General features: G+C 35.8%; 2 protein-coding genes and 1 long non-coding RNA gene across 6 annotated transcripts in view; 1 reads left to right on the top strand and 2 right to left on the bottom strand.

Moving 5' to 3' along the window:
* LOC116777749 (nuclear hormone receptor FTZ-F1) overlaps window positions 1-13,106 on the top strand; it is a 47,300-nt gene extending 34,194 nt beyond the window's left edge. For 2 of the 4 annotated variants that reach the window (XM_032671453.2, XM_032671452.2), the window contains 7 exons: window positions 3,788-4,410; window positions 6,515-6,773; window positions 6,910-7,010; window positions 7,276-7,418; window positions 7,903-7,962; window positions 8,396-8,445; window positions 8,737-13,106. In XM_032671453.2, the coding sequence (XP_032527344.2) occupies window positions 3,788-4,410; window positions 6,515-6,773; window positions 6,910-7,010; window positions 7,276-7,418; window positions 7,903-7,962; window positions 8,396-8,444 (1,235 nt within the window). In that variant the 3' untranslated portion in view covers window position 8,445; window positions 8,737-13,106. The remainder of the gene's footprint in view (window positions 1-3,787; window positions 4,411-6,514; window positions 6,774-6,909; window positions 7,011-7,275; window positions 7,419-7,902; window positions 7,963-8,395; window positions 8,446-8,736) is intronic. The other 2 variants (XM_032671454.2, XM_032671455.2) reach the window with 2 other exon arrangements.
* Window positions 136-5,487, bottom strand: LOC116777752 (uncharacterized). The gene is made up of 2 exons (XR_004354078.2): window positions 4,805-5,487; window positions 136-358 (listed from the first exon to the last, which is right to left on the bottom strand). It is a non-coding gene; the product is annotated as an uncharacterized LOC116777752 (long non-coding RNA).
* Window positions 13,107-13,198: 92 nt separating the features above from the next.
* LOC116777552 (3-hydroxyacyl-CoA dehydrogenase type-2) lies at window positions 13,199-14,881 on the bottom strand. The gene is made up of 6 exons (XM_032671170.2): window positions 14,720-14,881; window positions 14,470-14,634; window positions 14,189-14,353; window positions 13,940-14,068; window positions 13,768-13,876; window positions 13,199-13,592 (listed from the first exon to the last, which is right to left on the bottom strand). Exons 1-6 carry the CDS (start codon window positions 14,726-14,728, stop codon window positions 13,405-13,407), a joined length of 765 nt encoding a protein of 254 aa, XP_032527061.1. The 5' UTR covers window positions 14,729-14,881; the 3' UTR covers window positions 13,199-13,404.
* Window positions 14,882-17,371: the final 2,490 nt, after the last annotated feature.

Raw genomic sequence — 17,371 nt, 5'->3', positions numbered from 1 at the left:
GAGAAATTATACTTCAATTACGTAAACTTATCTGAGCCACTGACATACAAAGAACTCAAAACCAGCTACGGCTTGAGAAATCCTCGTGTAATAATTCGTAACTGCTTAATTAGGAATAAGTAAATACAACAGTGCTTCAGTGATTTCCAAGCTGTTTATTTAGGAAGGAAGTGTAGGGAAGGTTCACAAAGGATGGGCAACCCTCGTCGACGCGTTAGCCGGGTGTGCGGTATTCGTTCGCTTCTAGTAAGTTTCGACATGAGTCACGAGCGCCGTCGGTGGGGTGGGGTGAGCTGCGCAAGCGTCGTTTCATAAGACGACTCAGTCGACCTGTCGCAATGCACCACCCAAATGTGACCTGAACACGTATAAAATACATCAGCTCCTTAGATGAGCGAGCGGAAAAATTTAACACCTACACTAACATTCGGCGCCGTACGAATGTAGCCCAAAAATGTTGATTGGCATGAATTACGTCGCCAGTAATGTCATGTTGATAATTTTATGGTTGGTACGGTGAATGTTTTTATGTTTTACAACAGCTACGTGTTCCGTCGTCGGAGCTCGATAGTAATTTATGTAACGGACAAATTGTTGTAACATTGATCTTCTGGTACAAGATCAAGACAATCTCGCTTAGTTCCATCGACGCAGCATCTAATGTGCTCAGAAACTTACATTTTTGTTTGCGTTATCTAAATGGAGGTCAATAAAAACTGGCTAACATCATCAATTGATTCAGCACAACAAATATAATGTAATGATGGTTGTTACACGGACCGCTGGCCGCCCCCCTGATCGTGCCACCTTACATTATATAACGTCACCGCTTACAATGACTGTATTACCGTTGAATAAGTTCTGTGGTTCCCATGCTTTGAACGTTTTAAACGTCTAACATGAAACAGATTCAAAAATCTCTAGAGCGACTTATTGGTGTTTTCCTTTATTCAGTTGAAACCACAGTCTAATAAGATTACGATCTTCATATCAGCGATTGGTTTTTGCTTCGCTGTTTATTTTTGATTATTGCTGTTAGAAGTATAATATAATATAATAACATGGCGTAGCAGTAATTCGATGTCAGTAGTGTCGGACGCTAGCGGCTCGAGACAGATGTTAGATCATAATAAAAACGCGCGCGCCAGCATACTATTTCGGCGCGCTGCCTTGACCCGAATCGGTTGTTTCGACAGCGGCCTCGCACACCGGGCCTTTCTATTTTTTAGGTATTACCTGTCTTATTATTACGACAGACCTAGGGGCGTCGCCATTTTGGAATTATCATATTTTAGTTCACGGACTTCTTTAGTCAGATCGCAATACCGAAGTTTAACCGTTCATTTTTTATATCTACTATGTGAAACGTTAATGTTTGACACCAAGGAAACTTCGAGCTCTAATGGTTCTATAACAATATATCTGGTGTTATGAACGACACTTACGTAATCAGAACTCATTAATCTGGGTCAAATAAGAATCTAGTTTGATTCTCATCAAAGACGTCGTCTTAAATACGTGGATAAGATCTTGACACAGTTCGGTAGATGATCGGCGATGATTTATCTCGGGGCTCTGGTGTTGTGTAATGAGTGAGCGCTCCGCTATCTAGGGCCGCGATCATGTACGTGCGTTCCTCGGTGGGAAGCATTCGCTGCCGCTCGGCCCCGCTCGGCTCCTTCCGTACAAGGAGGGGAAGGGAGCGGAGGGGCGAGAGGAATAGGAGGAGGGGAGCGTGGACGCTTCAGCCTTGACCAAGTTTCACTGACTCGTCGGCACAAGGAGCGTTCCCCACCTCGTCCCGTCCTTTCGGAATACTACTGTTTTTTTATCTCGATGACACGATTACTCCATTTGAAGGCCCTCGCTCTTGTAGCGAGATCTCAAAACCATTAACAATTACGACTTATAAACGGTCAGTTAAACTTACATAGGTCACTTCAAGAGCGTTCATTTCGTGGTGCAGTCTTGACAAATCCTTCACTCATATCGACCTTGACCCATCTCGCGCAAGTGGGTCATAGATCTGAACGGCTGTAGGATATTAGCTCTACTCTCTCGAGCATCTATTTTGGCCTCCTGCTTGTTTGTCATAGTGCCGCATGTTTTTTGATTTGTAAGAATGACCTTGACCTTGATCTAGTTTGGTCATGTAATAAACGGCTGGCCTCGTTACGTTATTATCGGCTACTATCGCGTGCTTATTATAATAACATTAGATGATTAAAGTCTTAACTGTTCCTAATACCGATTTTAATGGTCCCCAACTATTATTATATTTGTATTATACGCTCGTTGATAGATATATATTCGTTCCTTTATCTCAGACTTCGGAGACACGGCGATTGGAATTGAAACGTGAATTGGAATTGCTGTAGCAAATAAAAAAAAAAAATAGCCGTACGGAAACTTTTAAACATTCACATTTAATATACCGAGCTATATGTATCAGGATATTATATAGTTAGTCATAACACCTACCTTAGTCACAGTATCCGGTTAAAGAGTTTGGTTGAATGATAAATTATATGTCATTTAACTATTACTTATAAAACACTATAATCTATCAATATCTTAAATATGATTTGTTTGCATGTCTTGTTAAATCGTGATGTTATTACGAGAAAAAAATAATCAACGTATTTTTAATTAGTTTGGCTGTATCGTAAATTTTATTAAGAGAACCCTAAAAATAACTATGTAAAGTCTCAAATATAAAATATATGTGCGTAAACAATTTCAAAGCTGTACAAAAATATGACAGAAAAGCAATTATAGTAGTGGTGCCATTAAACCGTAAACCATCCATCAGAAGTCCATTAGCTTCAGTAACATAAATGCTTTCATGAAAACATTCAGCAGTGCGAATCCCGCGCCATCGCTAACAGCACTTAAATCCGTTCCACAGTTTGTCTCATTTAGATGTTCCACGTGCCCCATAACTGCATCCTTATCGCACTGAGCCGTTGGCTACATTAAAAACTGGTTGTTATTTTTAACTCGACGGTTGGGCGACTCACAATTTACTGAAAGACCCTTTTCCGTTCCTCGTTCACATGTTTACTTACAGTTAACAATCTAGTTCTTAGTACTCTGGATTTGTTATCCGCTTTTTCGATGATACGATTCCTTGATAAGTTGTATATCGCTCCAGTAGATTATGTTACCGGGTTGCCAGTTTAATTCTTATCTCAATGAAACCTTTGATTATATACAACATTTATTATAATCTCACTAAAGTAAATCTGCATAGCTTTTTATCAATAAATGTTAAAGCGAAACTTCGTTCCTTCAATATGGCTCAGTATTCCAATAGTCTTATATTCGTTGCCGACTAAAAATCTGTACGAACATAAATTGCTGCTATCGCAAGGAACTCTCGCTTAAAATTTGGAATTCAGCCAGAACAGTAAAGAGCGCTTGAGTGTGTGCGTCGTAAGGCCGCTGTCCTAAATTTCAAGCCTACGTTATAAAATATTTATTGAACAGCGTACAATAATAATCAATGAAAGGAATCCGTTCTCACACGGGCCATACCTCGCGTCGGCATTTTATCACGTTAGACCTGATAACATTTATATCCCTTCCATCCAGCATTTAACCACTTCGGATGTTTATATAATATTTATAGATAACATTTTTTTTTATGTAAACCCGTCTGCCACGTCTGGATGTCTGTTATCCAAGGCTTAATATGATATAGTAATATTAAGAATTCAATATCTGTGAATAATTTTATGATTTGTTCTAGTAAGTAATTTAAAAGTCATGTCGTCTCTTGTTCCAGCCGTACGTGCGGATCGCATGCGTGGCGGACGTAATAAGTTCGGCCCCATGTACAAACGCGACCGCGCCAGGAAACTGCAAATGATGAGACAAAGGCAAATCGCTGTTCAAACGCTGCGGGGATCGCTCGGTGACAGCGGGATCGTGCTCGGTTTTAATTCACCCTACGCGTCTGTGCCAGTCAAACAGGAAATACAGATACCGCAGGTGTCGTCGCTGACGTCATCGCCCGAGTCGTCGCCTGGGCCGGCTTTGCTGGCCGCTCAGCCGCAGGCCGCCCAGCCTCCGCCTCCTCCTGCACACGACAAGTGGGAGACTCACTCTCCTCACTCGGCGTCCCCAGACGCGTTCGCGTTCGACGCGCCCGCCACCACGGCCGCCACGCCCTCCAGCACGGCCGAGCCCACCAGCACGGAAACACTGCGAGTGTCGCCCATGATACGAGAATTCGTTCAGACCATCGACGACAGGGAGTGGCAAAATTCACTGTTCGGACTCTTGCAGAGCCAAACCTACAATCAGTGTGAAGTGGATCTGTTCGAGTTAATGTGCAAAGTGCTGGACCAAAACTTGTTCTCTCAAGTGGATTGGGCGAGAAACACCGTGTTCTTTAAGTATCTAAAGGTGAATTTCCAGATAAGTATGTAAATCCTGTCCCCGATCCTTGAACCCTTTCCGAGGTGTACACCGAACTGCTGGCGAATGTTGCGAATATTGCTCTGCGATTTCATTGTATATATACCATTGAGATATCATTGATTTGAATGCTATATGTCAATGGCGACGCGAATTATAATTATTATCTAATATATAATACATATGGAGTGTGTGCCATGTGGATGGTAAGTAGAGGCGCGTGTGACGCATCAGACGGTGCGGTGTTAGTGGCAATCGATAAGTCGACCCACCCGCGCCCCCTTTAACCAACTGGGTCAAGTTCCCACGACAAGCATTCTGCCCACTGCTGCCGTTTTCGTTCCACTATAAAGACCGCTGCCCCATTTCGAGGTTTACTTACCTTCAAAGCCTCGTACGACCATAACGCGACACGTTAATGAGATAGTAGAAGTCGTATCGATAGTTTATTGGTTCCAATAACAATATAGGTCTCGCCGGGGGTAAATGTAATATGTGCTGCCTGGCGACGTTGTTGTCGTACGCTTACGCAAGAGTCGCAGCCAGTCACGTGGTTTTGCGACGTTGCCGCACCGCGCATCCCGCCGTCTCGCTCCGTCAGACAACTTCCACACCACAACTAGCAATTTTCATTTGTTCCAAATGACGCGACTTGTTTACGACCCATTCTCGGAATTAGGCCGGCCAACGAAACGTGTACATGAATCTCGCGTTTTATCACTACCGAAGAAAAATATACGAAACGACGATAATTCCGATTCCAATCCCATTATAGATATGTTTCGGCCCGTTCCCTACCGTACTCGGCGGGATAGACGCGTGATGTTGATGACCTACGCTTTCTCCAGACGGATGTGTTGTAAGCGTTCGGGACGGCAACGCTGTACTTTCCTTGCCGCACTTGACACATTGCCCGTGGCCGAGTTGCCGCGAGAAAGCACTTTTTACCCGCGTAACCGCTAACGTAACTAGTTACGTCTTGCTTTCTCTTACATAATACTCTATAACTATTCACCGTCGGCCGTGCCATAGACTATGAACTTGTGTGTCGATTGTTTTTATTGGTTTTTATTTTTTAAATATTAATTTCTGAAACAGAACGTCAGTTGTACATTTAAAAAAAAAAAACGCTGACAAAAAGGTTTTATGAATTTAAATAAAAATATTACATGGCAAAAATGTTTACATTCGATCATCATAACAAAAACGTCCGTAAATAAAATTTAAATCAAGATTGTGTATTTATGTGGATGGATTTGTGGCATATTGATACGATACCAATGTTATCTGTCGCGCGGTTTGATTGATGCGACTTTGACCCACATACTACTAGGCGAGTATCGTCTACCGAGTCCGGCCAAGGGAAAACTAACGACGGTGTTCACTATCATACAGCCGGACGTTTATTAATACGCGCTAATCATAAAGCGCCGTCTTCATAGCTACGTCGCGTCTCGTACAACGTACACAAACATTGATCTGTTTCTACTATACATCCGATAAATAAAATCGATTCTCGTATATAATTTAATGTTATCTAATCATCGTAAAGTTTCGTAATAACTATAGTTCTGTGAGCCCAGTTTCATTCATCGTTGAGCAACCCAGCAATAGACCATAGCTCTAGAATACATTTGTTATATTTCGTAAACTGTGAATTTCGCTCGCACGCCCCGTGTATTCTAATGCAACAAGCGACTTATGTGGGTCACGGAACGAGTGACGCCAACATCGGCTCCGACTTGTCAGATAGTGGTTCGGCTCGAGATAACACAGAAATTGTTAATGTAATTGGCACGAGCATTTATATTCACTGATACAGCTCGCGCGTAATGAAAACGGCGCGGCAGATTCGAGGTATGATGCTCCCTCCGCATGGTACACTCGCCGTCATATGTCCCCCCTCGTTATGAATACAGTCTGGTATCGCTGTGTATGGATTCTGATGTGGCTTACGTAGTACTAACAAGCCTGAGCGAACTTTTTTATGTTCCGTTCACTTCGATACTAGAAACAAGATAGATCCCAGCGCTCTGACACGATTAATGTTCACGATATACGTGTTGTGCAATGTCTTAATATATTGTTATAGGTAGACGATCAGATGAAGTTACTGCAGAATTCGTGGTCGGTGATGCTAGTGCTGGACCACCTGCATCAGCGGATGCACAACGGTCTGCCGGATGAGACGACGCTTCACAACGGCCAGAAGTTCGACCTGCTGTGTCTCGGATTGCTCGGTGTCCCATCACTAGCTGATCACTTCAACGAGCTCCAGAACAAACTTAGCGACCTCAAGTTCGATGTGTCCGACTACATCTGCGTCAAATTCCTTCTACTGCTTAATCCCGGTTAGTATTATGCATCATTTATTATATGCTATGCGAAGGTCATTTTCATATGCATATGTAACTATTCTTGCCACCCTATTTATGTGATACATAGTGTACAATGTTGTGTTGTTTGAAGAGTACTGTCGGGTTTCAGAGGTGAGGGGTATTGGGAACGTGAAGTGTGTGAGGGACGGCTATCACACGGTGCAGGCGGCCCTGCTCGACTACACGCTGACATGCTATCCCGGGATAACGGTAATGATATAGTTACATACAAACAGACATACAACACGGGGACCTTACTCCGATCAGTAACAGCTATTGACTATTAGACAGCACGACGATTACTTCACGATTCCGTTGACATTTACGTTCGTGAAGTATTCGGGTCGCGTTACAAATAATAATAGAAAGTTCAGTTACTTTGAATAGTTTAAATTTATGATGAACTATCTATATCTAATCTATTTTATATATATCGTTATATAATTAATAACAATTATAATAATGTTAATTACAGGATAAATTCGGCAAATTAGTGATGGTTGTCCCTGAAATACACGCTCTGGCTGCACGCGGCGAGGAATACCTTTATCAGAGACATTGCGCCGGACAAGCGCCAATGCAAACATTACTCATGGAAATGCTACACGCTAAGCGCAAGTAAGATATATAAATATATATAATACATATATATTATATACCACATATCACACCACCGATTACATGTTGCTATGCTAAATACATAAATAGGACAGTACTATAAAACGTCATTGCGTTATATATTATAACATGTTAGTGAAATCAAAATATAAATTACAAAGATAGTTAGGAAGATATGTAAAGCGTTTAAGCAATATACTAACATATACAAAAATCTATAAAGCTCAACGAAATATAGTATATTAATTATAAAAAAAAAAAAAAATACAATCATTAATTAGAATAAAAAAAAAAAATAATAAGCTGCGATATTATAATTAAAAATAATATTATCTGTGGTGTGTTACAACACCGACTTAATAGTTCACGCTCTGTAAAACACGTTAACTATCATTCGCTATATGTTACTCGTGTGTTAGCTGTGGTATACATTATGTATATGTTATGTACTATACGGTGTGAATATGTCGATGTCTTATTCTAGGCCCAATGTCGCCGAAATGGTTAACCGCAGCTCGGAGCACACGTCGACCCTAGACAGATTGTACGTTATATATATATAATATATATCATAATAATATATAACAAAAGAGTTGCCAGCTCTATATTTTTCGTGAATTATCATTTTTTTTGTAGCTGGCAACTCTGAACATCAGCTTCACTAATAACGGATTATAGTAAATAATGTTGTCACATTTATACCATTATTTATTTATGTAATTACACATATATATTTCTATATCTCAATATAATTTTTTGCATGCAAGCCGTTTTTAGTTATACATATATTAGTTAAAACGTCGGTAGGGGAAATGTTAGTAGTATGCATATATATATAACTTTCCTGGACGTTATGTGTTAGGCGGATCGTTTTATAGTATGACATATGAGTATATATATATTAACATCGCTTGATGTGAGCAATTAGAATTATTTATATCAGCTAAATGGACATTATTTTAATTGGTGTTCATCAGGTGCGGTTTCCTGCCAAACGAAACGATTGAGCCGCAATCTCCTATATAGTGTAAGCGTTGTAGTACTCACAGTGCACTTTGTTCACTCAGCACCGAATCGGTCAAGGAATAATCAACTCTATGCCATGTGTATAAGACATAATATGCAATGCGGCTTAATCGTTTAGTTTTGCACCAAAGAAAATCTAATCTGTCATTTGTAGATAGAAAGCATTACTGTATTTTATAATTAACACTATATGGTGACGGTATATAATATGTATTGAGTAATATTTTATATATATATATATATATATATTTATATATATATGTAATAATTAATATTGTATATATTATTACAGATCCTGAAATAATGAAGTTTGAAACGTAGCTGTGAATGCCGGCGTCTGAGATGATATCTGAGGGGATTATCATTACAATACATTACTTATATAGTGTTAGATAATAAATTGGTGTGTGATTAATAAGTTATTTAGCGTCTTGAGACGCCTAGTCCCAATACGTTCGTTTATCACCATAATCTATGTAAAATAAATACAGTATATATATCTATATATATATACGTATATTTATATATATATAACAGTACATGTAAACCGTCTGTGTTGCTACCATTAATTTATTGAGCACTATTACCACATCATGATGTTTTAAATTTATTAAGTGTTAGAATTAAATAGTATGTCGTAAATTAATGAGTGGCGTTCTAAATATATATATAAATATATAACAATACATATTTTAGGAAAGCGTCTGTGATTTTATAATGAAAATGTGGAAAGGTTATTCGTTAGTGTATATGACCATTATATGTCTAGTGTATTATGTGTATGGGTTACTTATGTACAGGCGGGATGTGTGCCCGCGTGTTTATTGTAGTTAATGGGCTGAGAAAAAAATTTTAGATTTTTATTAAAGTTGATATTTGAATATTAAATCCTTCTATGTATATCACTATGATGTAAGAAAATTAAGCACTACATGATCACGTTAAAATTTTACAGTTGTTCCATTTAAAATGTTTATCTAAATGTTATATATGAAAAATAATTAAAAAAAAAAATTATCTTTATTGATTTTATCGGCCGTACCAGTACAAATAATTAATAAAATTTCTGTAAATATAACTATATATAGAATTTAACAGTGATTTATGCTACTTATAATGTAATTATGTAAAAAAAAAAAATATTTCGCGAGAAGCCTTAAAAATCATAGATTTTTAATAAATATGGGTACTAGCGTCTACAGGTCTATGGCCGGAGAGGACGATGTATTTTTATAAATCATATTGTTCTTTATTAACATATATAATATGTTAACTGAAAGTACATTATTTCGTATTTTTCTAACATAAAAATATAAAAAAAATATAATTATAGTAGTTTACGTATTTAATTATATTGATCAACTTGTGGAGACGGTTATACATATTGTATTAAAATTATATTGTAACATAGTGTTGTCATTGTGTGATACCTGCGTACATATGCGTTGCAAATCTGATTTGAGAACGTTCTATTTTTGTTTTTCTTATTATACATATATATATATCCATCTATATATATATATATATATATATAAATATATATAACATTAAGACAGTTTGTAAGAGCAATGCGGGCGGTGGGAGGGTGTTAGGAGAGGGGGGGGTGAAATGTACAATTTGCTTGATATTGAATAAAAACTTAAGTTTTGTGTCACTAGATGGCTCTGTTCGTTGTGGGACAAGTGATTGTATGTTATATTGTTATATATAATTATAATAGTTATACATTGCACCAAGTGCGCCTGTAATGTATTTCGCTTCAACGATTAAGTACATGTAGTTTGTGAGTTATTATTATTTCTTAATGTAATGTAGGCTCGTAATCAGCTTATGGCGTGAGTTCATGTTTTATTGTTTTTTTTTTTTTTTTTATTAATTCTGTAAAACCGTCCAGTGAATACTAATTTTAAAAATTAAATCACCTTTATTTGGATACAACATTTTTTAAATTTAGTCTACTCCGGTGCGTATATGGCTGACCGTCGATATACCAAATGACTAACCGCTCTGATATGGACGCTTCTAGAACTTGGTGGTACTGTTCCTGGTTTATGGTTTTTATAAGAAAATTAGACCCTACCGTCATCTTCGTTTATATGAGTGTATCATAAATATATCAGTGATTGCGTGCTTCGACTATAGTCTTGTATTGGAAGTATAGATAATGTGATTCGTTGTATACAGTGAAGCTGTGTCTGGGACGGTGCGCTCACGTCAGTTATCACTATCACCTGCACAGTATACTTGTCGCGGACAAACAACGCACGCAGCTTCACATGGCTTTAGACGTTTTATTGAATGCAAAGCTGATCTGTGATGATATGGAATAGTTAGTTACATTTAGGCTGTGTGTGTTATATTTGTCCGTTTTTAGGGCAGGATTACATTTTGTGACCAATTTTATAGTCATTTCTATATTTTCAAAACGGTTCTATAAATTTTTGTTACACCACCCATGACACACGAGTGGATTTCTCAGAGTATAACAATTTTTTTTTTCGAAATTAAACAATAAAAGAAGTATATATATGTATATGATAATTTTTATACTCAGGTATTAGTTTGTTACCATTATTATTATTTTTTATCTCAGTATTTATATATATTATGTGTATATATTTTAAGTGATTTATATTATTTATGTATAACAGTATTTTATGTGAACGATATTATTTGCTGCATTAGCGGATGAAGCATGCATGTAGTGATGTACGTTTTACCATTATCATTAATATAATCATTTTAATATATTTAGTATTTTATGTATATATACATATGTATGATGTAATCGTGTGCCATTAATGAGTTTTTTTTTTCTTTTGTGGATCTCATTTATTATCTGTCCACAAAATAGAGACAATAACAGCTTTCAATGTATCCGAGTTGATTGTAAATTCTTTTCGAAATCGATAGCTATCGTTAGCTCCGTTGCTCGCTTCACCACGAAACACGATACTATTTATTTAACACTATATACTTATATATGTATCGACGTATGCTTAAATGTAACTATTTTCTAAAATTTAAGATTAGTTTGTTAGAATAAATGTTATGTTGTATCTAATTAAGATATGAATTAAGTAATTGAAAAACAAAATATATATTTATGAATAAAAATTTATAAGTATTTTTAAAGTGGTAAGGTTCGCGCTGGGTGTTGTTCTCGGTTTTAATGTTGGGGATGCTGTAGTGGGCGTAGTGGGGTTGTTATATTAACTGGAATACGTTCTCTAACATCTCACGCCTCCCTCCAACATTGTCACTAGCACATAGGACGTCCAAACGATCGGTAGTTCATACAGCAGGCGTTCCCATACTTAAATGTCAGTTTGTATGCGTCACACACATTCCAGAATAACGCTAAAACTAACGCTTACGAATATGACGAGCGCGTTACAAATTTTGTAATTTAACCACTTTGTTGTTCATTAAATGTAAGTTTAGATTTAATCTCAGTCGACATTGTTTATTTTAGTCTGTGTATAGTATTCTCTCGATTTAAGTTAATGATGTGTTAGTTAAATATATATATATATATGTATATATATATTTTATATGTATATATATATATATATATATATGTAAATTGGTACGAACGAACGGGCCGGGGTCCGTGTTCGTTTTAATTGTAAATTTTAAGTACCTAAGCGATTCTGTTGCACCTAACTTTATTTCGCGAGTCGTGTTAGATGTATTATATTATGTAATTGTAAATATAGGTAGGGTGAGGTTATAATAAAAGAGTCTTCACACAATCTTAACTGATTATTGTTGAATTTTAATGAACGGGGCTGGCAGTGAGCGATGCGATGTCGCATTTTATATTAAAAAAAAAAAAAAACTTATCAATTCATCGGACACTTGTTATGTTATATGAGTATTTATGTTTAACTGTTTTGTAAGGCGGCGGTTAGGTGATAGGTGACGAACGAAAAGCCGGACGTCCGCTGAGACCATCGGGCTCTCTCATTCGTAAATCGGAACTCGTCCCTCGCATCACGGTCCAGTGACCACCTTTATTATATTAATATTATAAGTTATAGTTGTTAAATAAGTGCCCCGGATGATAGTTAGCGTCGACCACAGTCGCCCAGCTCCAATATTAACTGAACAAACAGCATATGATGATAGTTTTGTGTATCGTTTGCATAACCAACGGACATTATTACATCATCTGTTACTATTGCGTGTAATTGCTACAATTGTATAGTGAAACATATTCTTTTCTTTTTTCTCTTTTTATAACTATAACTTAACGCGATCCTAATATTGTGTAAATGGATGTATTTTTTACGAGTTCAGTTAACGGTGGAGTGTTTTATTTCATATATATATGTGTATATATTCTCAATATTTACAGCAACAGCGTTGTGCCGTGTTATAATTACCTCACATGTCTTTTGTACATTAAAAAATAATAAATATTGTTGTCGCTACAGGCTAATAACTTATTTTTACTGGCCGTTTTATTTAAAATAATGTCACATTAAGTTTGAATGTTTAAGGACAACGATCTACTGTAGGCCACCTAGACATGTATGTGACGATGTCAAGGGACTCGTACTTCGTCAGTATATTTATTTTTTTTGTGAGACGCACGTAAGCGCCGGTAGCGAAATGTTGCCGGCCGTTATTGTAGAAATAAATAATATTTTCGTTTAACCTGTTGTTTGCTTTACAACCGCCAACAGACAGACATAACACATGTCAATGTCAACATGAATACGGCTTGGGTTAGTTAAAAAAAAATAATGTCTGTTTCACAACATTACAGTCTTTATTAGTGACTTGTTTAATGTCAGTTTGTTGATTATGGACTCTATGGCTGCCGAAATACGTCACTAAATGGATTGACGTGTGACGATAAGCGATAACCCGCAGGTCGTTAAGATCATGAATATATAACGAGCTCATTAAAAAAATTCACTGATAGTTCTAAAATAAAATTTTTGTAAGTGCTCTACTGCATCCTTAAAGCGCCATCTATCCGTATGGTCTCGCCATTGAGCATGGGATTTGTGATGATGCTTTGCACCAAGAGAGCGAACTCGTGGGGCTGACCGCACCGTGAGGGAAAAGGTACACCTGCTTCCAACTCACGAAGAACCTTTTCTGGCATTGCATCCACTAGTGGTGTCCGGAACATACCTGGAACCGAAAAAATATGAAATGTTAATGGTTAACAGAGAATATTTAATGATAAATGAAAATTATTCAAAGACTTAAGCGAAACAAAGGTAATTTGAATATGATTAACCTTAGACCTCCAATGACCTGCATGTTCATTGTAAAGTAGATGAATATTGTTAAATAATGGACATACCCGGTGCGATGGTTACAACTCTGATTCCTTGTTTTGCTAGATCCCGAGCGATGGGTAGCGTCATCCCTACAATACCAGCCTTAGACGCTGAATAAGCTGCTTGGCCTATCTGCAACATATATACATTTAGCATAAATTGTATAAAAAATTTATAAATATATAACGTTCTTACTTGTCCATCAAAAGCTGCGATACTGGCAGTATTAATAATAACACCCCGCTGTCCGTCCCCATCCGGAGCATTTTTAGAAATCAAACCAACTGCCAGACGGATTACATTGAATGTTCCAATTAAATTCACCTTAAATAAATTAATTTCATTTAATTTACATATTATGTGATAAATAAAAAAATACTTAAAACTTTGCCTTGTGGCATAAAGCATTGCTATGTAATATGATATCAAAACTTGATAACTAACATCAATTGTCCTTTGGAAAGCCTTTAGGTCAAACGGCTGATCTTTCTTGACATTGTATACTCTGCTAGCAGTAATAATACCTGCACAGTTGACTACCACATCCAATCTCCCGAACTTATCAACCGTTGTCTGTAGAGCATTTTTTACATCCTCCTCTGATGTAACCTGCAAAAAAAAAATTGTTATTTTTAATTAGCATAGTACTATGCTAAATATTGAAGTAATCAAACAAACAATTACACTCATTCTAATAACCCATTAAAATAATATAATAAACGAACATCAACTGGCACAAAAGCAGCATTTCCTGCAAGCTGTTTTGCTGTCTCACGGCCCTTACTATTTGGGAGGTCACAAATAACGACCCTCCCTCCATGCTTTACCAAATGTTCAGCGGTTCCCCTGCCGAGTCCCGAGGCGCCTCCTGTTACTAAACCTACGAGACCCTGTAATATCAACAGTTATTTAAACAATACATATTCTAGTAAAATAAAACATAGAATATAAATTTTCAATTATTTAACAACGCACTTTAAACATTTTACAATAATTAACTGTTAAAACCGAGAGTAATTAGAGGCAAATGAAGTTAAAGTTACGAATTATGTAATAGCTGGTCAAACATTAAAATATTAGCCTATGTTGTGTTATCAACATAAGGTTGCACATACTAGATAACGTTGTTGAATATATACTTACTACTTTACTCAATTAATTTCGTTTGTTTTGTTTTGACGTTTATAATTCAAAATGTAACAATGTTATCAAATTATAAAGTGACGTTTTAACAGAACGTTATACCTAAAAACCATAGACCTTTCTACAACAAAATCACAATCTGAGAAAATGGATAAATAAATTTATTAACTTTTAAATTTAATTAAAACGTTAAATGAATTTGGACTTTTGATAAATACATTTTTGATGAGTTTTAGTTTAAGAAAAAGTAGTTAATATATTTGGGGAAATAATTTAGAATACAAAAAATGATTACGAAATTGGTATGAGAATTTTTTGGAAAACAAAAATCAAGTAAAGAGTAAATCGTAGCGACTGAGACATAGTAACTAATTAAAGCAGACAAGTACTTTTGGAACACGGTGTACAGAAGTCCGAGGTTAAAATATCTAAAACTAAGAAAATGTGGCGTATGTTAATTTATCTAAAAAGACTTATTAAATAATAAAGCGCAAAGTTTGAGGTTATTGCAATTCCGGAGACAGTTACTAGATGCTAATAACAGTAGCTACAAGCTATCTGAGTACCACACTCATTAAACGAAAAAGCTAAAAAGGCTAAACTTTTTTTTATTCAAAATTATCTACAAGACAATTATAACCCTAATTTTGTGAAATACTTCTGGGACCTGTAGTCATTAATTAGACATCATACATTGTCAGACCAAATACAGATTTACCAATTTATCATTCGACAAATATGCGCTCATGGTAGTGTCAACGTTGGTACCTATTTGAATGTAAAACTGGAAATGATTATGTGTCTTGTTTGACTGTGTAAACTCCTGGCAATTTTGTGAGACCACTTCTACAGAAATTAAGGACGCTATCAGGAGTTAATTTGATAACCAGCCTAAAGAAAGTAATTTTATTGAGAACATGTTACACTTTAAAAATTTGTATTTCCATATTTTTTGGGGTTTAAAAATCAAACGGATTTTTTTTTTATTTTTACAAAGTATTAGTGTTCATTTTAATTTCATTTAAAAACACAAACAAAAAGGAAAGTATATAAAAAAAATATTTTAAGTGTACCTATTAAATTTTTCTTTTAAGTCGGTTAAAAAGTTTATATATCCGTCCATTAGAGATTTATGTTTTAAAACGTATTATGAAAATTTCGAAAATCATGAAATAGATAATCAGTCGCCGTTAACTCTGCTGAAGGTCACGGTTGAATTTTTTAACAGACACGAGGGTATACCTCTAAACATAAGGCTTTAGCAGTCTGTCATCCATTCTGCTTTATTTACGTTGTAATCTTTTGGTGATTCAGAAATGTTATTCAGATAAATTTTGGTTTAATGTAACCATAAAACCATTTATTTTTTGAGATGGTGAACACCTTAGTAGCTACAGGGTACAAAGATAATTTAATATTTTCGTAATGCATAATATTTTCAATACGTCACTCTCCAGCTTTTGTACAAAAATCTTCTGCTTTGCTATTCTTAAAACAATATCCTATCTAACATCTGTCTAATTTTATATACAACTCTATAGTGAAACATACATCCCTATTGTAATAATAATATTATTAAAATTAACAATACTGGTCATTCTTAATTACTCTCACAGCCACGGCGAATTGTATTCACTGACCTCCTACAAACAATATAAATTATTTAAGTAGGTACGTCACACAAACAAACGTATATATATCTAATATATTGGTAAGATGTATCGTATTAAATAATTTAAGCTTAAGTAAATGGTTGACAAAGAAACTTAGAATCGTATAAAAAAAAATAGAAGAAAATAGAACTGCGCCCTCAAAAGTTAAATATTGCATTATATATACAAAATAAATAATTACAAATAAATGAAACTAGTATTATTCGGATTTACTACGCGGATTTTATTATTTAAGGACGAGGTGTCTGCCCGTGATCACGGTTGCTGCAAAGTAACCGAAACGTCGGGATTATGTAGTTTTTAAATAATAAAATCCGCGTAGTAAATCCGAATAATACTAGTTTCATTTAAATCAATACTCGCGAAAATCTTAGATCTAATTACAAATATTTTCCTAAATGTCGATCCTATCAATCGTCGAATTATTTTCACAAGCTGAGAGTATTTGTATAACATTGATACCCACAGTAAACCAGGAGCCGCCCGGTGTACTGACTGGGCTCCAAGAAATTTTTCCTACTTTCATAGTGCCGAACTAAATTGTTGGTCTATGACCTATGTACACATCTGTCATTGTCTAATGTTATATGAAGGTCGGTGAAAATTATTTGTAAAAATTAGACATTCTATTTTATGTCAAATAAAATTTCGAAAAAGTAGAACAAGTGTCCACTGGAAGTAAAAAGGTTTTTTATAACTTTGTCTTTGATTCAAAAGTATCATTAAGTTAGAACCTCTGATGTAAAGTTTAACAAAAAGACATTCCCGATAATTTTTGTAAAACTAATTTCAGTACAAAGAACTGTCTTCA

The sequence above is a fragment of the Danaus plexippus genome, chromosome Z (genome assembly GCF_018135715.1).
Source record: "Danaus plexippus chromosome Z, MEX_DaPlex, whole genome shotgun sequence".
Taxonomy (NCBI): Eukaryota; Metazoa; Arthropoda; class Insecta; order Lepidoptera; family Nymphalidae; genus Danaus; species Danaus plexippus.
The sequence above is the reverse complement of the archived record's forward strand: the minus strand, read 5'-3'. Positions and strand labels throughout refer to the sequence as shown.

Excerpts from the sequence above, each read along its gene's own strand:
- LOC116777552 (XM_032671170.2), bottom strand. Across the intron at positions 13,877-13,939 it reads TCGCAGCTTTTGATGGACAA|ATAGGCCAAGCAGCTTATTC; the intron begins GTAAGAACGTTA and ends TATATGTTGCAG. Across the intron at positions 13,593-13,767 it reads AGTTGTAACCATCGCACCGG|GTATGTTCCGGACACCACTA; the intron begins GTATGTCCATTA and ends TTTCGGTTCCAG.